At 54.4% G+C, this 23,570-nt stretch overlaps 1 protein-coding gene across 1 annotated transcript in view; it reads right to left on the bottom strand.

The window, feature by feature from the left end:
• Nucleotides 1-12,205: 12,205 nt before the first annotated feature.
• Disc1 (DISC1 scaffold protein) overlaps nt 12,206-23,570 on the bottom strand; it is a 198,672-nt gene continuing 187,307 nt past the window's right edge. Inside the window, exons 12-13 of the mRNA XM_027947986.2 lie at nt 22,341-22,458; nt 12,206-13,403 (exon numbers count right to left, since the gene is read on the bottom strand). Coding sequence (XP_027803787.2) covers nt 13,114-13,403; nt 22,341-22,458 — 408 coding nt within the window. The 3' untranslated portion in view covers nt 12,206-13,113. The remainder of the gene's footprint in view (nt 13,404-22,340; nt 22,459-23,570) is intronic.

The raw sequence follows: 23,570 nt of genomic DNA, 5'->3' as shown, positions 1-23,570 counted from the left end.
GGAGATGAGGACAGATCAATGAGATACAAGGGTCCAGCTCATGCAAGGAGGATGCCCTCCCACCAGGCACGTCCCCCTCAGTCGTTCTCAGTAAAGGTAGTTTTATTTCAGGGCAAAATTCCCACATCTCTTTAAGTAGATGCATTCCTAGGATTTGGTTGTTTTGTACTGTTTCAGATTCTGCCATTTGAATTCCTTTAACTTGCTGGGGTCTGAACACACAGGTCACCGGGGGAGGCTAGTGTGCAAAGTGACACTGCAGGTTTGCCCCTCACTGCCAGGTTCTCTGGGGAGGTCGCACGTGTCCCTGCACGTCCATCCTGTGGCTAGAGCAGGACGGCTTTGTCACTCTGCCCTTCCCCTTCACTCCCTGTGCCCTACTGTGCCCTACTGTGCGTCCAGACCTACTTAATGGTGAGTGCTTTGCTGACAAAGGCACAGTGGGAGTGACAGCCCAGCTGTTGATTTTCAAGGCTGTGTCATAAAAGTGGAGCTGGCCCTGTGCAGGGAGACGGGGCGCCACGGCCTGCCTGAAATGGGACCAAGAAGGCCTCCTCTGCTCTCTCCTGGACTTTCCAAGGGGCCGTAAGCACCAGGCTTGAGGCACACATGCTCTGGGAGCAGGAAGCAGGAAGGCAGAGAGGTTCCACACCCAGCATGGTGCTTTGTGGAGGTGAAGGGGCTCAGCTAACAGGCCGCCTGAGGGAGTGTGGGAAGCAGGGATGGGCCGGTCAGAGGAGAGGGCTCTTGTCCGTCCCTTGGCCCGCTGGAGCTGCACAGGTGGGCAGATGGACCTTAAGAGAAGCTCCAGGGACACGCACAGAGATGCACCTGGGCTCCAGCTCTTCCTTGTCCTCCCGCTGATGTGGTTGATTCGTGGTAACCAGGCCGCATCCCCTGAGCGGCTCAGCAGATGGGAAGTGGTGTAACAAGTGCATGTGGGGGGCTTGGGGGAGGGAGGCTTCCCCCAGGACCGCCCGAGTGTTCTCTGAAACTCGGGCATCTCCAAAGCACTTTCCGATGCTCCCCACAAGCCATGCCCTGCAGTGAGCACCATCATTCCACTGGCTGGACCCCAAGGTGCGGGTCCCCCACAAGCACCTGAGAAAGGGGCAAGGCTTCCTGAAAAGGCCCCCAGACCCAGGGATGGCTCTGATCCCCCCCCCCCGTCCCCTCTCCCATCCCTGCCGTGCTGCTGAGGATGGAGCTGCACTTTGGAGGGTCCCAGGCAGGAACAGGGAAGGCGAAGCCCTGAGCTGCCCCCACCTCAGACTCTCCCCCTTCTGCTTCAGAAACTGCAACAGCAGAAGGCGTCCCTGGGTCTGGGCCACCCCATCCCTCAGTGGGGAACCTGCGGCTCTGATGGCCTCCAGGGAGGGGCCCTGCCTACCTTGCAGTGGGAGCACAATAGGAAGAGAGCTGACCCCCCCACCCAGGGCAACGAGCAATCCTGTGGGAAGGAGCGGGCTCTGGTCCCCAGGGCAGCCACCCAGCAGTAGCCTGACACATCCCCACGCCCCACACCCCATGAGTCCAGGTGGCAGGACTTGCCCTCCGAGAACACTGGTCACACGCCACAGGAAGGGGCTCCCCCGCCAGGGGCTTGGTCCTCAAGAGCCCTCTCCCACTAAAGAGTGTTCACCCTGTAAACATGGACCCACAGGGGGTCACACTTCTGCTGCCAGTGGCCAGGGGGATGGCTCGTCTCCTGGGTGACAGAATCACACTGGGAACCTTAACAGGCTGGAGTGGGGAACCTCGACGCCGGAGACAGGGGTTGAATGAATCCACAGGAAGCCCTAACTCAGGTCATGGTGACAGTGACGTGGGAACCGGCAATGGCAGTGCCTTGACAAGGACCCTCCAGGCTCGGCTGAACTGCAGCCTGCAGGGAAGTTCCCAAGCAGGCTGAGGCAGCCAGGCAGGCTCACAGCATGGCCGCCCTTGGTCACGGGTCACTGAGGGCGACACAGGTTATGTGACCACAGAACCTTGGAGGTTAGACTAAGAGCAGGTGGCAGGATGCCAGGTAGGTCCCCTCTGGGAACTGCTGCTGGAGGGCAGCCTGGGAGGGCTCTCAGGAGAGAGGCCTGACAGACGAGGGCTCTGCACGGGCTGGGAGGGAGCCTGGTGCCCCTCAGCCTCCCGCTCACACCTGCCCATCACCTTCCTCATCTGCACTCTCAGGCCGCAGGAGAGCAGGGAGGCCAGTGTCCCCGATGTCCCGCCCCCTCCACAGAGGTCAGTGCTCTGAGGTGCCCTGAGCTCTCCCAGGGCCCACCGGCCGCTGGGCTCCCCCGTCACCCACTCTCTGCATGCCTTTGCCTGGATTCCTTTCCCTCTGTCCCGCTCCCCAGCCCCAGCCCCCCAGGTCACCTGGAGCAAACTTGCACTCAAATCCTCATTTCAGATCAGCCACTGGGGCCTCTCCCAACCCAGCTAAGTTGCTGTCCTGAGAGAACAGAGGAAGTGACCATCACAGCTCTGGTGGGGACAAGGAGGACGTGATGGACACCAGATCCCTGGCAGACTGGGATGGGAAAGACCAGGGCTGGGAGGGGCTGGGTCCCCAGTCAGTAGGAGGCAGCAGATGCAAGGGTGCCAGTCTAGGAAAGAGAGACCGGAGGTCAGAGGTGGTCTCCAGTGACACAGAGGCCATCCAGCACTGAGGGTGAGCATACCACTGAACCTGGCCACCCTGGGCGCTGGGCTCAAGACTGCCACCCACCAGGTGGGCCACTTGGACAGTTTCAAACAGCACCTCAACTTCTCAGACCCTCGTGTCCTTGTCTGTGGTACAGGAACCGGAGCCCCTTCCACCTCTACCTGCGCCTGTGAATGAATGACACACTGCCTGGCCCAGGGCTAGCTCTCAGGTGGACAAGTCCCTTCAGCTTGTGTGGGAGACAGGGGACCGGGTCTCAGCCATCCAGGTGCAGTCACCATTTACCACCCTACTAATAACCCATTGGCTTCCTGTGAGGGGCCAGCGGGAGGCAGAATGGCTGAGCCGGGGGTCCAGGGCTCCTCTCCCTGCCCCCCACAGGCCTCTTCCTCCAGCTTCTCCTGGATTGTTTAAATCCTCCAGGGACCTCTTCATTTTCTGCTGTGTAAGCGTTCTCCTGGTCAATGGGAATCTTGAGGGGCTAATTTGGTGCCATCTGGACCCGGCACTTGGGCACTCGCCTCTAAGTGGTATCTGCACCAACCTGAGGGCAGCCAGCTGGGCACACAGGGTGGCCAGCTGATCAGGGCTGGGACCAAAGGTCCATGCAGCAGGAAAAGCAGCCAGCAGTGATCCCACGAGGCTGCCCGTCAGCACTGGGTGGCTAGGACTGTGGGACTGTCATGTCCACAAGGACTGCCGGCCTGTCTCAGCTCCCTGGGTCCCTCCTGCCTCTGTCAGCTCCCCACACCACTAGAGGGCCATTTATCATCTCTCATCAGAGGATGCGCCAGGACACACCGCCACTTTAGAAAATATCTAAAATATGGAAAAAAATGTGCTCACCACTACCCACAAAGTCCCCCGCGGACATGGACGCCACCCACAGGCTGTATGCATGCCCTTACGTCAGTTCCATCAAGTTCAGAGTGTTACACGTAAAAATATCACGACACATGGAAATGATTTGCGGCTTGGGGTTTCTAGCCTCCCGGGATTCCTGAGGGGATTTCTAGCTGGCCATGGCATCTAAGTGGACGCAGATGGCCACGAACAAAGCACACTTCCTTCCCACAAGCCTGGCGGACGGTCTACCTGCCAGACACTGTTTTAGGAGCTGGGATTGAAGGTTGAACACAAAAGACATCTTTGACCCTGTGGAGAAGTTATTTCAACCATTTTTTTTAAATTTCAGTGTGGCATGAAACTGCCTCCTGATGCTTGCAATGACGAGGTGGGGCTGTCACAGAGCGCCTGGACTGAGCTCCAGACACAGCCCCATCCACGTGGACACTGTTCACACATAACTAAGAGATGAACAAAGCACAAGGAGAAGTTCTCAGCGCGGCTCCGTGTTCCGTCCATCCGAGGCGTCTGGAGGAAGGGGCCCAGCTCACGGGTCCCTGAGACACAAAGGCACGTCTTGTTTCTATGTCACACGCGCCTGGCTATCACAGGAGCCCACGTGTTGGTAAAGCTGAGAGCCCTCACCTGGGGGCTGGTGTTACAGCTCCTGTCTGACCCTCGGGACCTCCCTGTGGGACATGGCTCTGTTCCCTGGGATGCACAACCCCCTCCAATGCCACTGTGCTAACCGCAGTGAGGCACGCGGGTCCCTAGCTTCCTTATTCCTCATCTTATCCACTGAAGACTTGCTGTTAGTTGCAAACTAAGGTAGAGCTGTTGCAGAGCCATCAGAGAGCACGTCCATCAGAGGGACAGAGGGTCTGCTCTCCTTCCTGCCTGCAGCCTTCCTGGTACAGGTATGGGCTCAATTTTCTCCTGTACATTTTGTGAAGTGTAACTGGAGAGAAAAAAAACCCTGACTCATACCACAGGGGACACAAGCTGGTCACTTCAATCCACCAAGATCAGCGGCTAATCAGGCCTGAACCTTCAGTGACTAATCCTGCCAGGATCCATCTGCCCCGGGGCCACTTCCAGACCTATGTGTGGCCCACGGTTGGCCGCCGAGGTGGATGGCTCTCATGTTGGGCACCATGCTGGACACTGCTTCTTAAGGACCTGGAGAGCCCCGGCAGGACCTGGGTGAGGCAGGAGATGCCCATGTTGCAGGCAGGGACCTTCTTTACCTTGTCTTTCACCTGGACTCAGAGGGGCAAGCCTGCAGGTAGGTCCTGCACACATCCACTGGAGGTCCCAGGAAGAGTGAGGTAGTCCAAGCAACCTCCCTGCAGAGACCCCATGGGGGCAGAGGGACCACACCCAGCCTGAGGAAGGCCCTGCATTCCTGATTGCATGCTGGACCTCCCCTGGGGCATCATCACTGGATTCAGAAAGCGAGAGCAGAGGGGATTATTACCCCAGAGGAGGGAGCAGCATCCCCTGGGGGGGGCATGGAATTTTTCAAGGGTGGGTGGTACCTTTAAGATAGAGGAGAGTGGCTCTCGCTAATGCAGGGGCAGACCACCTAGGCACCCCACCAAAAAGTGTAGCTTCCTGCTTTTCTTCTCCCTTGGGCTCCTTATAGCCACCCTTAGCATCCAGGGTGACATCCCCCTACTGTCCCTCCCTCTGGTTATATCCCTAACTCCAGCTCACACACACACACAGGCAGAGTCACAGGACATGACGGACATATGAAGGGACAGTAAGGAAGACGTGTCCTCCATACCACGATGTTGCCATGGCCACATGTCCGGAGGCGACTGCTGTAGTTGGGACTGGGGAGGTCCCCAAAAGCCGGTGTTGGTAGAACCTTGAAGAGATGGAACCTGGCAGGGGTCATTGGGGGCAGGTCCTCTCTGTGACCGGCCCTCCAGAAGGACTGGTTGGACCTGGGACCCTTTCTCCTCTCTTGATCCCTGGTCACGAGGTGGGCGGTTTTGCTTCCCGTGTGTTCCCATTGTGATAAGCATCCAAATCCCAGAGCAATGGGGCCATCAGCCATGGACTGAGCCCCAAGACTGCAAGCCAGGTGAGGCTTTTCTCTCTGTGAGTATCTCAGGTGTTCGTTCCAGCAACAGCGAGCTGACCCTCACAGTGGTCTCCACCCAGATCCCAGAGACAACAGCTCTTCCTGTCCAAGAGCATGTCAGGGTTTACACGGACAGTTGTAGCTGGGACTTTGAGCATACAGTGTGTGAATTATTGGGTTTTGCAGATGGGAGCCTGTTTAGCTATATTTCCCCCTGATTCAGATTTGGAATATAGTTATATTTGACACTGATTAGGTTACTGATATCCAAGTAGGTCTGAAGAAACTTATTTTCAGCCCCCGAAGTATGTTTTTCCAGTGTAAGAGGAATCTCTCCTTCTAACCTTGTCCTGGCTCACATGTTTCTTTTTCCTGTGTGTCCCTGTGAAAATGCATTTTACTTCTCAAATTTGCGATTATTATGCTTGTTCTCTGAATGGTTTGTCTCCTTCTCCTCCTGTTATTCCTTCTTCAAAAGTTACTGTCATGGGTTTTTTCCTTTTTCTGAATATTTATCCCACCAGACTCTGCGTACTGCCCCCGGCTCTAGGACTTCAGAGCCTCCCATGAGCAAGACCCACCTCACACCAGGGCTGGACAGGACCTGTGTCGAGCTTGGACCTGTGGAGGTGCAGGAGTGGTTTATGCTACATTTGAGCAGAAACGGAGCCTCTGCAAGTCCCACCACTTGGAGCCTCTGACCTGGAGCCAGGCCTCCCCAGGGACGCACTGCAAAACGTTTTTGAAGCTCCCTTTTGAAATTGACTTCAGAGCCAGTTTTTAAAAATCTTTTCATAGTTTCAGACTTGGTTTCTGGAAGGCACATGTACTCTCTGGAAATGACCAGGTCAACTGTAGCCGGGGACACTGCATGGGGCGGGGGGGTGGGGGGTGGTGGTGCACTTCTAGTCAGGCCGGCCTGGGTCCATGCCAGGGCTCTGCCGTTGGCTTCTGGGCAGTTTCTTCCATAATCAGCCATAAATGGGAGCAAGACTGTGACTGATGGTATCTGTCCCCTGCCCTCATCCCAGTCCCTTACAATATCTTTCCCGTATCGCTCCACTCCCAGGCTCTGACTCCTGGAGGAACAGTGTGCTCTCACGAGAGTGCTGGACAGGGTGGCTGAACCACATTACTTCCCTGGGGGTGGGCAGTAGGATCCAAACAGTGCCCCCAGGCACATGAGGCCCTGGGTGGCCCCAGGTGCTCTTCCTGCATCCCAACTCTCTGCTGAAGGTCATCTCTGACCACTGCTACAGTCTCCTGCGGTCTTCTAGTATGGGCAGGAGCAGTGAGTTCCAGAATCTCTAAGCCACGAGGGGGAAACTGAAAATTTGCGGTGGCCTTTCTCCATTTTTCTTTTCAGCCCTGACAGCAGGTAGTTCCCAGTACCACGTCCCCATCGGCTTACACCACTAGCAGTGTTTCCAGTGTCCTGAGTGACCAGATTTGCCAGAGGATTAGTGAATAAATTGAATGAGATGAAATATTTAAAACACTTAGGATGGTGCCCCAAATATACCATAGCTCCTAGTTCCTAGTGCTGTGAGGATGGTGACCAAAACAGGCAGGATGTCATCCAGTCAGAGGAGAGGTGGCTGTCCAGCTGAGGTCAGCACCCACACACCCACATGCCCACCGTGGGAAATCAAAGTCACCTCTCCTGATGAACGATTTCTGCACCTAGCCATTACTGAACAACGTTCAATAAAGAGAACAGGAACTGCCGTGTGTTGGCAAAGGCTGCTGTCCTGATCGTGAGCAGGACAGACCTACTTTCTGCTCCATTTCTGCACTTGGGGTCAGCTCCAGGATCCAGTAGGTCCTCCTGTGTGTTCTGATCAGGATGCTCACATTTCCTCATTGGCCCTTGGAGTCCTGAGCACAGGCCTAATGGCCACACCCTGCCCTGTGCCAAGCCTGCTGCTTGCTGAAGGGACACATGTGGAGTCCCCAGGCCCGGGGTGGACAGGTTCATCATGGCTTCCTGGACAGCAGGGCGTGTGTCTTGTGGTCCGACAGGCTCTGACCTTCCTGGGTGGAAAGTGGGCACCAGCTCTGGAGGGTGGGCATGTCCTGGTCCCCCCGGAGCCACAGGGAGCTCCCTCTCTGTTTGCTCTTAAGAGTCAAACCCCAGCTGGCTGGACATTATTGCCACACGCCCTGTGTTGACAATGTCCCTCTCAGGAGAAGGAACAAGTCAGAGTCAGGCTTCTGCCCTGTGTTTCTCTCTCATCCCTCATTTTCTGAGTGTTTGCTTTGCTGCCATCTTCATTTCACACCTCCCCTGCCTTCAGGGAGAGTCTGCCCAGAGCCTGTCCACCTGTGTCCCTCTCAGGCCCCTACCCATCCCACCTGGTGAGGAGACCCTGGACCAGCCAGAGCATGGCTGCCTCTGTCCAGCCAGGGACCTGGGCCTGGGGCTGCCCTTGCTGAGGGTGAGGCAGAAGCAGAAGCACATCTGTTCCCTTGTCCCCAATGTGTGACAGTTACAGATGTCATTGTCCCCAGGAGTGGAGGCCCGCTGAGCAGGTGAAGAGGTTCTTTGGCGTCTCTGCCAGCCCACCAGCAGGCTGTCAGGCAGTCAGGCCCCCATTGCCCTTCTCCCCAGAGAGGCAGAGAAAGACACCAGACGGTACGAGCCAGCCCGCAAGGCTGCCGAGTGGGACACGGATGAGGAGCTCATGACATGGGTGGGGGACAGGACTGGTGGCTCCAGGGGGCAGTTTACACGTGCACCTGCGAAACCCACAGGGCCTGGAGTCCACAGTCCCATTTGGCCTGGGGCTTACGATCTGCAGTGGGTGGGGGAAGAAGGCTGGGGCCAGACTGCCCAGCCCGGCTCAGGTTGGAGATGACTCTGGTTTGGGGAGGGTTTTACACCCTTGGGTGCTCACGAGTGCTGACCCCTCAGCTCTGCTGGGTACAAGCTGCCCAAGCGCTAGCTCAAGCATTGGAGTTCTCCCGAGTGTGGGAGACCAGTGTGGTGGACAGCGAAGTGGGGCCACAGAACCACACATTGGAAACACTCCCTTTATACAGAAAACAGACAGCCAGAAAGGAGGGCGCCTCTGAGAGTCAAGCCCTTCAACATGGTACCACGTCCCCCCAGGGTTCATGTCCCTTTGGTTGGTTCTGTTGGCTTCCATAGAAGAAATGCTCCTCATTTTTATTTTTATTTTTCTTGGTACCAGGAATTGAACCCAGGGGTGCTTAACCACTGAGCCACATCCCCAGCCCTTTCTTATATTTTATTTAGAGACAGGGTCTGGTGAGGTGCTTAGGGCATTGCTAAGTTGCTGAGGCTGGCTTTGAACTCTTGATCTTCATGCCTCAGCTGCTCGGAAGGACCAGGGAAGGGCAGAGTGTGGCTCCTGCTCCCACCTCCCCCCACCCACACCGTCACCTTCAGATTCCCTCCTCGAGGACATGCCTGTTCCTAATCTGAGCGCACCCTCACTTCCTCTGCTGTGAGGCCACTGAAATGGGTCTTTCCTTACCCCTGTCTTGTGCCTACAGTCCATCATCTGTGATGATCATCCAGCTAACAGGACATCCCTAGGCACACTGAGGCTGTGTCCCCTCCTGCTGAATCTGACCCTCACACATTTCTAACTGAAGCAGCCCGTTACCCAGGGAGATTTGCACCCATATGTGGGAGGCCATCCTGGCACGTGATTTGAGTTACCTCCCTAGCTGGGTGAGAGGCGCTTAGGCACATCTTGTGTCCAGAGCTTTCCCCACCCTTCTCAGGTCCAAGGGCTTGTCCGTGCGGAGGCATGTCTGGCCACTACCCTGAAGACTCAATTGTCGCCCCTGACCTTGGGATGCTGCCCCCCTTAATCCTCATTAGATGGGATTTTCTCCAGAATTTTTTGTTCCCCAATAAAAGTCCACTCCCTGGTGTGTTCTCTCTCTCTTGTTAGCCTCTTCGTAAACCTTGCTACCACAATAGGTAGCTTGAGGCTGGAGCTAGGAGGAGCCATCCTAGAGCTGGTTTAAAAGTAATTAGAGTCTTGTCTCTTTAATTCAAAACTCCCTAGAGGTTTCTCACGTTTGGAACTTTCATTCATGAAGCCTACGCTGGTCGCGGGCTAAACCCATATCTTGTAGTGCTAATGTTACCTTCCCTATCTGAGGGCCCAGGGTAGAAGGGTCCATGGTCCTCTGATCTGTTGGAATTTGAAAGCACATGGACCCAGTTTTAAAGCATGGCTTTATTACAAAGGTTGGTGTGATGAGAAGAATAGTGCAGTTAAGCACCCTGTAACCCAAAGACGAGCTGAATAAACCTGGTGTTTTCCTGTCGTCTACACAGCAGAAGACGAAAACCTTGGGCAGAAGACGAGAACCCTGAGCAGCACCCTGGTTTACATATCAGTTCTACTTTTATGAAATGAAAGGGAAAATTACAGGAGCAATAAGCTACATGACCAAGTTCACAGATTAGACAGGGCAAGGACATGGACAGCACAAGGTGGATGCAGATGGGAGGCACTGACCATAGGGCATGGGCTGCTTCCTCCACAGTAGGTTTCACAGTTGGCTCACAACGCTCTCTGGAGAACCCCTGTCCTGGGAGGGTTGTCAGGAACACCTGCTGGTGTCGGGCAGCCAGGGGCTGTTCCTGGGTGGTGGGTGCTCTGGGTCAGGACCAGTTGGGCTTCTGGGTGCTGACCCTGTCCAAACCTTGACTGCATGGGGGGGCTCATCTGGGCCCACGAGGCTGGTTTATCTCCTCCAGTTTCTGACTCTCTGGTCAGGATTCTCAGGGTGCAAGTGTGCTTTTAACTGGGTGAACAGACAAGTTCCAGTCTCACAGTGCCCAGGGACAGTGCGGCACCAGGAAGGCGTAGCTGGGAGCAGGCGCCTGCCTCTGGTGGCCCCTCGCTCTCAGCCCTCCTCCTCCTCCAGCTTGGGTTAGGGGGATCTTCCTGGGCCTCTGTCACCCTCAGATATCCTCCCAAGGCTGCCATGAGGGTGGCTGAGCGTGGAGCCGCCCGTGCGTGTTTCTGGGGGGACCCCAGCTTGCCCTAGAGGAAGACGTTTCCAGTATGACACATCCACTTGATCTGGGGAAGGGGCAACTCAACCCTGGAATGCCAGGATGTTGGAAGGGACCCTGAGTGTGATGGAGAACGTGCTCTAACTGGAGGCCCTGTGAGGGCAGTGGGCCGGCAGGTGGCAGTGTGATAGATATGTCACTTCCTCTCTCCTGCTACGTCTTGGTGACACGTCCCAATGTAATCAGGCTCTAAGCCATCAGAAGGCCACTTTCTGTGGGCTCGGCTATCTCCACTTTTGTTAAGTTGCTTCTAAGTCCACGTTCTAACCTTCCTTGCCTATTTTTACATTGCTCTGTCAAAACCTGTTCTGTAGCCAGGCACAGTGGTGCACTCCTGTGATCCCAGCTACTCTGGAGGCTGAAGCAGCAGGATGGCAAGCTCAAGGCCAGCCTCAGCCACTAAGCAAGACCCTGTCTCAAAATAAAAAATAAAAAGAGTTGGTGACGTAGCTCAGTGGACGAGCACCCCTGGGTTCCATCCCCAGTACAAAATAAAAAGGAATCAGATAATCCGTCCTGTAGTGTGGATAGGGATGCAGGGTCCTAGGTATTCTGGGATTGGTGTGGCTGGACAGAGAGGGGTTGCCATGAGGAGGTAGTATGGCCAGAGGGGGCATCTGGCCCTAGCAGCTTTCCTGGGTGACACTGCAGGACCAAGCAGCAGCTGGAGCGTAGGCACAGTACGTGGTCACAGACATCTGGGCTTGGCCCAGAGCCTCAGTCAGTAGGGAACACCCCATCCCCGAGGCACCAAGGAGCCCTTATTTGAGACACACTCAAGGAAGTTATTAGTTTCTGGAATCTTCCAATACATCGCAATCTCACAGAAGCATTTCACAGGCTGTCAGTGACACAAAACACCCAGGCCAGGGCCTGTTAGGTGTCTTGAGCCCGGGAGGCTGTTTAAAAAACTTGTCAAAGTAGGAATTTGTTCCTGGCAAAACAGCTAGTCCTGACTCTTCAATTTTGCCTCACTGGAATACATTAAGGATTCAAGAATCCCCGTGCCACGTGACTAGCTCATGATACTTTTTGAGACACGATTATAAATAATTCAGGGATTTGGTCCATTATTGAAAATTGAGTCCAAGAACAAACTAATTACACCTATTATTCAAATATGCAGAATATACTTTTGAAAACACCCAGGATAAAACTGCAGGACACACAATAAGCTTGTCCACAGACTGTGCTTTTGCCTGGCTGCTGGGCCCAGGATAGTCGCTGGTGGGAGCAGGGCCTTATCCTTGCCTGAGGACCAGGGTGCCCATGCACGGAAAGGCTAGCAAACAGAAATGGCAGCGTGGCCAGGAAATGACAAAACTTGCTGTGCGTCCCTGGGTCCTGGTGAAGGCGGGAAGGTCACTGTCCCTGACACAAAAAAGAGATGCACAGAAGCAGTCGTCGCTCGGTTGACCTTGCCGTCCGTGGCAGGTGGCTACGGGGCTCAGAGCTCTGCACAAGTCAATGTGCACGTGACCCAAGTCTACATTCACACCAGGATGGCCCCAGAGAGCGTAGCTGCACCACCCGTGACTGAGGAAGGAACTGGGTTTATTGGGGGGTGGACAGATGCACTCAGTGTGGGAGGCTCAGGGTAGACAGTTGAGGGGCTCCTTGCTGGCACTCGCAGGCCCACGTCAGGTGTGCTGCCCTGTCCACACAGGGGTGAGGCCTGGCATCTTGACCAAACAGACCTTTGTTCTCAGAGCCTTTCTCTGGAGCGCCTTTCTTGGTGCACGTGGGATGTGATGCAGGTGCCCCGGGAGTCCCAGGGGCCTGCGGTGGAGGGTGGAGCACTGGTCTCCCGCCTGGTCTGCCCTGCTCAGAGGGTTCCACGCCGGATTCTCCCATCACAGAAGGAAACAGATTGGGCAGGAAATAGGAGAGACTCAAAAGGGCCCACATCTCCTGGTTGGTTCCCATCCCCGCCCCAGTCCCTGCCCCATGGTGAACTTCAAAAGGTCCAGACTGGCATCCTTTCCATAGGTGCCCCCATTGCCAGGAAAACCCCCAAAGCTGCAGTTGCTGAGGCTGGTGCCTTGAAGAGCACCAGCCTGGAAGCTCAGGTCAATTCTCTGGGGAGAGGGGAGTCCAGGGAGTGAGGGGAGGACCAGCCAAGCCCGGCTGGGGTGACTGGCTCTCGGGGATAAGGTGGAGGGAAGTGCGACAGATGTCCTGAGGCCTGTGCTGGTTTCCTTTCCACAGGTTCTTAAATCATGAAATATTCTAACTGCAGCAGAGTCCAAGTTGAAACTGGGAAACAGACACTCTTCCACCAGAATTCCCTCTAACCCCTGTCCAGTGGGGGTGGAGATGAAGACATTTCCAAATCCTGTGCAGCACACACCCATAAATGTCATGGAGGTGAACCTCTAAGTGACATTCAGAAGGAAAATCAGCAACCCACTCCAGTATTCCAATTTGCAGACGCCCCATTTCAGCTCATGAGAATGGACGACCACCCCCCCGCTGGGAGACCCCCAGGCTCTGCGTCTCCACGACTGTTCCAGGCACATCAGTGAGGCCCCGGGAGCAGGAGCCTGAGTCCACCCTGATGACAGAGTGGCCCACCTCCTCCCGGCCCCTGCCCTCAGGCTGTGCTTCCAGGACACCAGCTGCTGGGCAGGAGGCCGCTGCCTCTCCTCCTCCCGCCTCCTCCGTGGCTGTCTGGAGCGGCAGGATCATGGCCTGCAGTGCTTCCTTCACCATCTGGAGCTCTCCCTTGAGGGACTGTGTGAGTTGTTAAGGAGCAGGAGAGGTGATCAGCCCCACCCCCGGAGACCTCCGAGAACCAGCGCCTGGAGCAGATGGAGCCATCCAATTGCAGTTCCGAGCTCTTCCAAATTGTAGGAATTAAATATTGATACAAATTTTACACTTCTTTTAACAACGGCTGAGATTTCTGTGAGGCCTGAGGTTATTAACTATCTGAAGCACAATTCTGAAATGTGGAAGGAAGAGTCGGTGCCCAGGCTGAGACAGATGGCAGGGCAAATGCTCAGCGATACGTGGTTACCAGCACAAGGCTGGGGAGCCCCAGGCCAGGGTGGGCGACTGCCAGACATAAGAGCCCTGGTGGCAGAAAGGGAAGGATGCTTGACAAAAGAGCCTCCCCAAGAAATCCAGGACCTGGGGCCACTACAAGTACAGAGGCCTAAACAGGACCAGCTCCTCACCAGGAACCCTGGGCCCTGCTCACTACTGGCCAGCCTGGTCTCCTTCAAAGCTTTAAACCTGGCTTCTCAGGGATGACTCTGAAATGGCTCTGGGATCTCACCTGCTGCCCTGTTGCTTTACTCCCAGGTAACTGCAGGGACCCCAGATTTGATGGAGTACAGGCACCGGCCTTTTCTGGGTTGTTTGTTTCTCTTAAACTGATTTTCTACTTATAGAGTTGTTTCTCATATAGAGAAAAGTAACAAAGAACTCAGCAAATCAGAGAACAGCACAGATGAGGCTCTTCTCTTAAGAAACCGGTTCACTTCCTGCAATCCCAGCAGCTCAGGAGGCTGAGGCAGGAGGATCATCAATGCAAGGCCAGCCTCAGCCACTTAGCAAGACCCTGTCTCAAAATAAAAGATAGAAAGGGCTAGGGATGTCACTCAGTGGCAAAGCACCCCTGTGTCCAATCCTCAGTACCAGAAAGAAGAGAAGAGAGGAAAAGGGAAGGGTAAATCATCACAGGAGGTCAGGCTGCTGGAACATTCCAGAGGAGATGTGGAGGAAGCTTGGGGAAGGCTGTCAGGGAGGGCTGACAGCTCACAGGCCACCGCCTGCAATGCGGCTCCACCTAGGAGCAGTGCCAGCGCAGGAAAGAGTGACACCCACAGGGTGTGACCCTTCTAGAACAAGGAGCTCAGAGGACCTGGGATATGCCAAGGAGCCTCCCCAGCAGAAGCAAGGGCCCAGCCACCTGCAAGCTCCAGGTAGCTCTCAACTGCCCCGGGTTCCTCCTCGCCTGTCATTCACAGACATTTTCTACCCAGGCTCACTACTTGCACTTGAACTTGAGGGGGGACAAGAGTGGGGTTGGGAAAGCAAGAGAGGAAAAAACCAGTTTCTCTCTTTTTTTTTTTTGAAAGAAGCTTTGCTTTCCCCCATTTGTACTCATCTTTAGTGAAAATTTCATGCAAGCCAAAGCGTAAGTAGGCCCAGCACAAATACCAGGCTGAGTTCAGCACGAAGTCAGGCTGACCACAAAGAGTGATCCTGGGGAACCCCGGGACTTAATCACCTCGGCTATGCAGCCTGGACTACACACCAATGTTCGCAATCTGGTAAGTGAGGACCGAGGTTTTCAGAGAGAAGTTAAACCAAAATGTGATGTTTCTTTAAAACTTCAGGCACTGACAGAACAAACTGAAAAGTATAAAGAGAGAAAAGCTGCAAAAGGAAGTGACTGTTGCCCCATTAGCCATCGGACGGCCCTCAGACGACGCTCTCTGCTGACCCTCATCCCCTGCATTCTGGCCCGGCCAACTCTGGGATCCAGCAAACCAGGTCTGGCCACCCACCCCAAAACCAAACCTGTGCCTTTCTCACAGGCAAGGACTGAAAAAATAAATGTCTTCCTCCCTGGTGATAGTATAGTGCCTTGTGTGAGAGATTTAAGGTTTACTTCCTAAGATAAGGTGGAGTCAGGGCTGCCACAGGAGCTGTGGGCCATGGCCTGGGCCTGTCCTCCAGGCCCACAGGGGAAACCGCAGTCCACTTCAGGCTTGGACAGCACTGGCTGCTCTGCTGCTGAGGCTCATTTTCAAAAAGTTCAGGGTTCTTTCTCTTCCCCTCTCCCCTCTCCCTAACCCAGGGAAGGGAAAACAGGACCCCCCGTCTTTCCATCCTGGGCAGAGTTATCTGTCCTGAGCACATGCCCCCCCACAGGACCAAGTGATCCAGATTCGGGGATGACACCAGAAGATCTCAGACATGACCATCTCCCAGATTAACAAGTGAACCCCAGCTCTGCACAGAACACCTGCAATAGCCTTTGAATCACCTCCTTAAACCCCATTCCCCCTGATGGGGGAACCACAGCCTCTGGGACAGGAGTCTCCTGTGCTTCCCCTTTGCTGACAGAGCCTCGTCCTCACTAGTGGATGGGCATGGGGGACAAGGACAAAGCTCCTGGTAGCAGAAGGACTCTGAGGTCAGTGAGAGCAAAGGGGGCTTTGCACAGCTGCCCACGCTGTGGGCCTGGTTCAGACAGGGTCTGTCCAGCACGTCTCAGGATTTGTGGGCGGGGCTTGCGGCAGTGAGAAAGTTGTTGGGGACAGGGTGTGACTTCCACCCATCGCAAGAAGGTATGGATCAGACCTGTGTTCCTGGAGTCCAGGATGACTCAGCAGAGGAGGCAAATGGGAATGGAGGCAGAGTGAAACCTAAGTCCTCGTAACACTGAGGAGTCAGAAAGGTGGGATTTAGGATTGCAACTCCCAGGGAAGCTGAGAACACGGTGACTGCCTGGTTGTCCCCATCATGAAGCAGACAAACTACCTGTGCCTTTCTCACAGGCAAGGACTGAAAAAATAAATGGCTTCCTCCCTGGTGAGAGTATAGTGCCTTCTGTGAGCGAGTTAAGGTTTACTTCCTAAGATAAGAGATGTAACAAACAGGGCTGGGCTGGGCTGGGCTCAGTGGTGGGGCACTCGCCTCGCACGGGTGAGACCCTGGGTCCCATCCTCAGCACCACATAAAAAATAAATAAATAAAGTTATAAAAGTATATATTAAAAAGAGAGAGAGAGAGAGAGATGTGATAAATATCTTCTGCTCTGTCAGGGCAGAGCCAGACCCCAGAAATCCTGGAAGCCTCCCATGAGATAGTAACCATTAGAACAATTAAAATCATGTTTCCAATTACAAGATCTTTCTTTCTAACCACCCGGCCCCACGCTTCCTTGCCAGATGGGAGTTCCAGCACATTTTGGATGTACTGAAATGGAAGAGAGTCTAGGATAAAATATGAGCAAGGGGGGAAGAAAAAGCAAATTGCAGAACAATTTTATGGAACAATCTTAATTTTGCAATGACTACAGTGATAAGCCATTGACAGCTAGAAGGCATTTTAGGAGGTCACCACCATGTCCAGGTAGTGGCCCTGGGAAGGAGACCGCAGCTCTGTGATATTCACAATGGATGTGCACGGCTTTCTTATTTAAATCAGCACGTTTATAAAAGAAACCACTTGCAACATTTCCTGTAAAGCACGCAGGAGAGATGACAGCTCAGGTCCATATTCTCATCTTTCCTTTCTGTCACTCAAATATTCAAATGCTGCCTGACTCGAGCCATGCATTCAGAAATGCTGTTGGCTGCACAAGGGTGAGCCAGGATTGCTGTCCTGGTCCAGCAGAAAGGGACACTGGGGGGCGGGTAGCCTGCCCAGGAAGACTAAGTGCTCCAGGTGAGCTGGGAGCAGAGGGGCCGGGCAGAGGCACAGAGAGCAGGGAGAGGCTGCTGGTATCGAGTGTGCAGGGGAAAAGTGGTCACCGCTTGCACAGGGCAGTAGCAATGACGCTGAGAAGTAGCCAGGCTCTGGCCATAGCCTGATGACGCAGCCCACAGCCGTGGTGTCAAGAGGGACACCTGATCTTAATCTGAGCAGAGAACCTGTGGGATCCAGCAGGCTCGGCCTGGACGGGGAGAGCTGGAGAAGCCCATCGGCCAGCCACGAGGAGCTGTGACAGGAGGCGCAGGGGCTGGAGATGGGCATGGAGGGTGTGTTGAGCCACATGTTTGCACAAAAATGAGTTCATGTTTCCTTATTGATTCTCAGAAAAATGAATGATCCTGTTTGCTACAGGAGCCTCGGTTTGTCGAGCAGCAGAAGCTAGTCTCTGCTCACTAATCCACCGAGCTCAGAGTCGAAGCCCTCTGGTATGTGTGACCTTGAGTTTTGTCCAAGGGCTGGACCCAACCCCAGGAATGACGGCTGAGGCCTCTGTAATTTAGGTGCTTGCTGCACTGGAATGAGGGTGGGGGCAGACCTCTAGGAGCTGAGTTAGCCCAGGGACCTGTGCCCGGGAACCTAGAGGCTGAGTTTGAATGTCCCCAGACATGCCACCAGGTAGCTCAGTATCTAAGAAAATGAGCAGGCTAGTTAATCATGGCCCAGGGCTTGGCACTGCAGTCTGCAGAACGCCCCTGACCCAGGGCCATGCTCTAGCACCTGGGGCAGGACCACCCTCATCAGGCAGGGACGTGCCATGAGGTGCTAGTGAAGGGGTCCAGGAGCACAGGGCACTGTCAGGAGGGCAGCCACTGTCCAGTGGAGTCCTGTTTTTATAGGACAGCACTGAGCTTTTCTGTCACTGGGGCTTCCTAGTGGGCACTCATGGCTAAGTCAAAAGTAGGTCCCCTGCTCCTCTGACCTGGCTTGGTTCCAAAAGGAGCCAGAGGGTGGCTTTGAAGCTGCTAGAGGTTTGCTCCACGGCTTCTTTCAAGCCACACTGCTCCTCTTGTATCCACTGTGGCCTGTGGTACTGGGGAACCACCTGGAAGGGACAGCAGCAGGGACCTCAGCCACTCGTGGGCAAGGAGGAGAGCCTTGGCCACTCCAGAGCCTGGGCCAAGGGACTGGATGACCTGCCTACACCATGCCAAGACCAAAGTGTGCCCCTCTCCACGCTGTCGTCCCCAGCTCTTCTCACCCCAAGGCCTAGGTGGGAGCCACAGGGGAGCACTGTGGCCACCAGCCCTGTATAGTCCTCCTGTCCGTGAAGTGAGTGAGCTCTGGGTCCTTGAGCTTCCCCCCTCCAGCTTTTCAGCCCTAGAGGCAGAAAGCGTGTCCAAGAGGGCAGGGCACGCTCCCACAATGGGCTACCTTGGTCTGTTCAAGCTACAAATTAGAAAGTTCAACCAGAGGAGAGCTGTGGGATTTCTGCACGAGTCTGGATGCATTTAGAGTCTGCACGCCATTGAGCACCACCGAAACTAATCCACTGGGCGCCAGACATTCCACACAGCAAGGAACAAAACTCCGCCAGGGCTTCCTAGACGTGGATGTAAATGCAACCACAAATAGAACCAGGCTGTCCCCACCTTGTCTCTGACCCAGACTGGCAGAACTGCCCTGGGGGCTTTAAAAGATGCCCCAAATGTGCAAATCCAAGGTGAGCTTCATTTCCTGTGATAGTGTGTTGCCACAGTTGAAGGAGAAAAATGGGGAGTTCCCTGCTCAGCTCCCCTGCACTGCAGGGTTCTCAGTTTGCACCTTGACCGTGGAGAAGCCATCGTACATGCTCAAAAGATTCTTCAAAATGCAACAGCTAATTGGGACACAAAATGACTGTGAAATTGTCCTGGGGCTGAGACGGCTGCTCCTGGAAGCCCAGCTGGCAGGCTGTGAAGTCTCAGCTCCTGTCCTCTCCTCTGCTGCTAGAGTGGCCCCTCTCTGCTGCCTGCTCTCCTGGTCAATGACACAGACTATGTTGGATGCTCACTGTGCCGTATCTAACAGGATGTTTAGTCCTGCCACACGTGAGGTAGTGGGCCTCAGGGTGATGAGGAAACGTGGCCATCCCTGTCCCTCCTCAGGTTGGTCAGTCCAGTGCCCTCTTGGGAGAGGCCAGGGGCAGGCTGTCCATAGCCCTGACGCAGAGCAGGATGTGTGAGAACCTGCTTGTGCACAACCACACTGCCCATCACTCGCTGGCCACTTGCCAACACTCTGTGGTGCACACGCTCGGCCTAGGCAGAACCCAGCGCCTTCCACAGGAGCGTGGACAGGAGCACAGGGGACACAGTGTTCTCTGCTGGCCTATACCAGCTACACCCTTGTGTGGCTTGCAGCAGTTGCTCTGTGTGCACACCACGTACACAGAGCTCTGGCAGTGAGTCGAGGAATCAAACATGGTGGCTCGTGGTCAGCTCTCCCTGCCGTGGGCAGCAAGTGCTTTCCTCCAGCCTCACTCGCAGTGGGTTGCCCATCAAGAATGAAAACTAACCAGTTGGGCTTCAGCTGGCAGCCTGGAATCTCCAGATAAGCCCTCATTTCTTTTGTCAGGAGGCTGCAGAGAGCCAGGAAAGATGCGTCCTGTCTCAGGGCATAACGTCTCACCCAACACTGGGTGCCACTCTGAGCAGGCCCAAAGGCACCTTCCCAGCATTTATTCCCAACCAGGCTACAGAGGGAAGCCTGGGCTGGGACTCAAGGAGGCGAAGGCTGGTGTCAGCCCCAAGTGCTCAGCCCGTGACACCTCCCCAGGGTGCTCCTTTTATCTCTGCAAGGATCAGCAAAACCCCTCAAAAAAAGCTACCTTCAATAAGCACCTAGCCTAGAGTGTGAGTATCTCTGTGGGCTGTGGGATGGACTCGTCTGTCTATTCAGGGGCTCCTCATGGCCAAGGCAGCCGTAGGCCTTGTGGTGCAAGTTCTGTCCTGGCTGGAGAAGACCATGGTCCAGCTCAGTGAATTCCAAGCCTTAGTTTTCTCGACTGTGGAGTAGGAACGAGTACCCCTCTCCTCGGAGGAGCGTTTCATAATCAACACTTGCTCCATAGCGTCAACCTGCCGTGGCCCTGCTCAGGCACACCGGGGAGGCAGCTTGGCCTGTGGTGGGAGTGGAGCGCCGTGAGACCAACAAGTCCCTACCCCGCCTGTGGACCCTGTTAAACACGCAGCATGAATCCAGCCTCATCAACCCCAAGAAACTTAGAGGTGTGTGTCGCTGTCCTGAGTGACAAGTGAGTGAAAAGAGGCCACCTGTCTGAGAGCCCTCTACTTGGAAAAGCTGACGGTTCACGCACTGCTCAGCCTTGCCCAGCTCTGCCCTTGCTGCTCAGGCATAGCAGGGAGACTCAATTCCCTAGAATCAAACTAACCTTTTAGAAATTTTCAAAGCAAGAGGCCAACACAGGCCTGGCCGTGGCTCTCAGAACAGCTCCCGGCCCTGCCCAAGCCCTGGCACATCCCGCTCAGGAGCAACTGCTGGTGGTGACAGGGCCCTTCAGGACCTTGGCCTTCTGTCACAGGCTCCTGTCCAGTGCCACCAGCAGTCACAGGCCTTTTTGCCACACACCTCCCTCTCAGAAGAGCTCCAATCTGCATGATCTGTGAACACACAGTCACGAGGACACTGTCCGTCTTCTGTGGCATTCCCAAGGAGCTTTCCACTCACAGTAGGAAGGCTAGTTCTGTAAGAGGCAGGAAACAGAACATCAGTTTTTAGAAATCTACCTTGAACAGTGTTAGAATACTTGCTGATTCAGTTAAAGAAATACCCTGCTAAGCTTAATAAGCAAGGTCAAAGACTTAAAGCTATAGCAAGGAAGGAACAACATGGATCTATTATGAAACCATAGATCTGAATACTTTTGATTAAGATGAATCCTTTCCCATTCAGGATCACTTACACACACACACACACACACACACACAGAGTAAGGTGAGAACTGGAATTTTAAAAGGAAGACAGTAATAAGAAGGAAAGTTCAAATAGCTAAATTTCCCATGAACATATCAGTTATGGTTTAGGTGTGAGCTGTCTCCCAAAAGCTCATTTTCAGAGGTGAAATGCCCGGATTATGACAGCTGTAGTCTAATCAATGGATCAATCCACCGATGCATTAACTGGGTGCTAACCGTAGGCAGGAAGGGTGTGGCTGGAGGAGGTGGTCACTGGGGCATGCATTTAGCGGGGCTCCCTTTGCCTCCTGGTGCCATGTCCTGAGCTGCTTTCTTCCTCCACGCCCTTCTGCTACGATGCTCGGCCTCACCTCGGGCCACAGCTACAGAGTCAGCCACGTGGACTGAACCTCTGAAATCATGAGCCAGATAAACTCTTCCTCCATGATATTTTTGTCAGCCCTCTGGTCACAGAGAGGAAAAGCCACCTAAAATACCTAATAAAAGTCACAATCCTGAACAGAAAGAACGAAATGAAGAGAAAAGTGCACGTTAGCCACAAAGTGTCCATAACACTTAATCACCAAAAACATGCAGGGTGGGTTGCACATCACTGTATCCACCTGTGCACCCTCCACCTGCCCTAGAGAACTAGCCAGTGGTAAACAGCCCCACGGATCACCTGGGACACAGGGCTTTTCTTGGACACCTGCCCCAGCCAACAGTCCTCCTGCCCTTGCTCACCACAGCCAACTTTGACAGAGGAGACACCAGGATATGGAGCCGTGTGAGAAGATCCTATCGCTAGGAATTAGAAGGGACTGGTTGAGCTTAACCCCGTGTACCTGGTTAGACACTGAGAAGGACTAATCCAAAATGCTGCTAGTTTGGATACTCTGTAGCCCCATTACCTGGCGGAATGGTGGAACCAAGAAATCAGAGGGTGGGTTTGGTTTCTGGGAGTTAGGAAAGCTCTTAAAAACCAGAACCCGTCTAGAGTTGGCCCTGATCACTCCCCATGGCCACTCAGCTCAGCTCTGCACTCCCCAGAAACTCCACCTTGCTTTGGCTTCATTGCATGCATGTCTGGCCTCAGTGGCTAATTTTTAGTGGTCAGACTTAATAATCAAAAAAACATTGGATGGCTTACCAAAGACTAGAGAGAAAATACTGGACATGGGCCGCCTCAGACCCAAGGCGCACTACGGGGCAAGCAGCAGCCCCGCCTGCTTCCACCTGCTGAGGCCTGGAGAAGTGAGGCAACTGTTAAGACTTTCTTTTACAAAATAACCTTGCAGGTATTCAACCCGCAAGCTGCAAGGATATGAATGAGCTCTCCGTCGTGACTGTGCATGGCCGTGTGAAGTGCATCTTCCAAGTCCAGCAGCTTCCTGCCTATGGCTTCACATTGTTCTTCAAGTTCTGCAGACAAGATGTAAGATTCCTGGCCAGAGAACAAGAAAAGGTCATGAGTGCGCCACAGGGACTTCAGGACTCTGTGTGCAGGCAGGACACATGGGGAAACATCTCAGGCTTCCTTGGCTTCCACACCCCTGGGAGTCACACAGGAGCCTGTGCCACCCTGGAGGAAGTGACGGGGAAACGGAGCCCAGTTCAGGCTGTGATTGCATGAGGGGGCTCATCCACATAGTTCCCCAGCCCCGCTCCCATCTGGTCATTTCCAAGCCTGACTTCCCGAGCATCAACTCCTGAAAGGGTTTATCAAAAGGAAACCTGGACTTTCCAGGTGCCTTCACAGGGGACTCATACTCTTATTGGAATTCTAGCAAAAGCTGGGTGGGAGAGGGTGTCACAGGAGCAAATGGGCTGAGCTTCAAGGACAGGGGTTTTCCTTGAAGGGCACAGGAATCTGACTGGGTCTGAACACTGGCCACCCCGAAGCACATGGGGGTGGAGACATGAGTGCACACTGTCTATTCTGCTGCCACCTCCTCGCTTCCCTGGAGCACAGGCCCCGCAAGAGCAGGGATGACCATGGCACCTGCTGCTGGGTCCCCCTGGGCACCTGGCACTGGGCAGATACTTAGAATTCATCAGTTTGGTGAAGGAACAGTTGAGTCTCAGAATCGCCTGCTCCTCTAAGACTTCCCCTCCAAACGCGTGCCCCATACAGGAGCCAGTAAAGGGCCCTCTGTGTCACTGTCCTGCACAAACCACCATAGAACAGAGTCCACGCTTTGCAGTCGAACAAACTGGTCCAAATCAGTTCCAGCTCCTCAGCTCTCGGCTGTGGCCTGACATTTGCCACCTGCCCGCACCTGAGTCCGCAAGCCCAGTTCCTCCCGCTATCATCCTGCACCCCCTCCCCTCCTTCAAGCCCCACAGGATGATCCCCCTTCCTAACTCTCCATTCTGACATGTGCCAGGTCCACCGGGGCAACTGAGAACTCGCTGTGGACAAGGGCCTTGGGCTGGCCACTCGTCCCAAGGCCCCAGCGTCAATCCTGAGTTCTAGAAGCCCACAGATTCTTAAAGGAAACAAGTAAACAAGACCAAGAAAATTCAGAGAGAAAACAGTGAATCTTGGTATAAAAG

The sequence above is a fragment of the Marmota flaviventris genome, chromosome 12, assembly GCF_047511675.1.
Source record: "Marmota flaviventris isolate mMarFla1 chromosome 12, mMarFla1.hap1, whole genome shotgun sequence".
Taxonomy (NCBI): domain Eukaryota; kingdom Metazoa; phylum Chordata; class Mammalia; order Rodentia; family Sciuridae; genus Marmota; species Marmota flaviventris.
The sequence above is the reverse complement of the archived record's forward strand: the minus strand, read 5'-3'. Positions and strand labels throughout refer to the sequence as shown.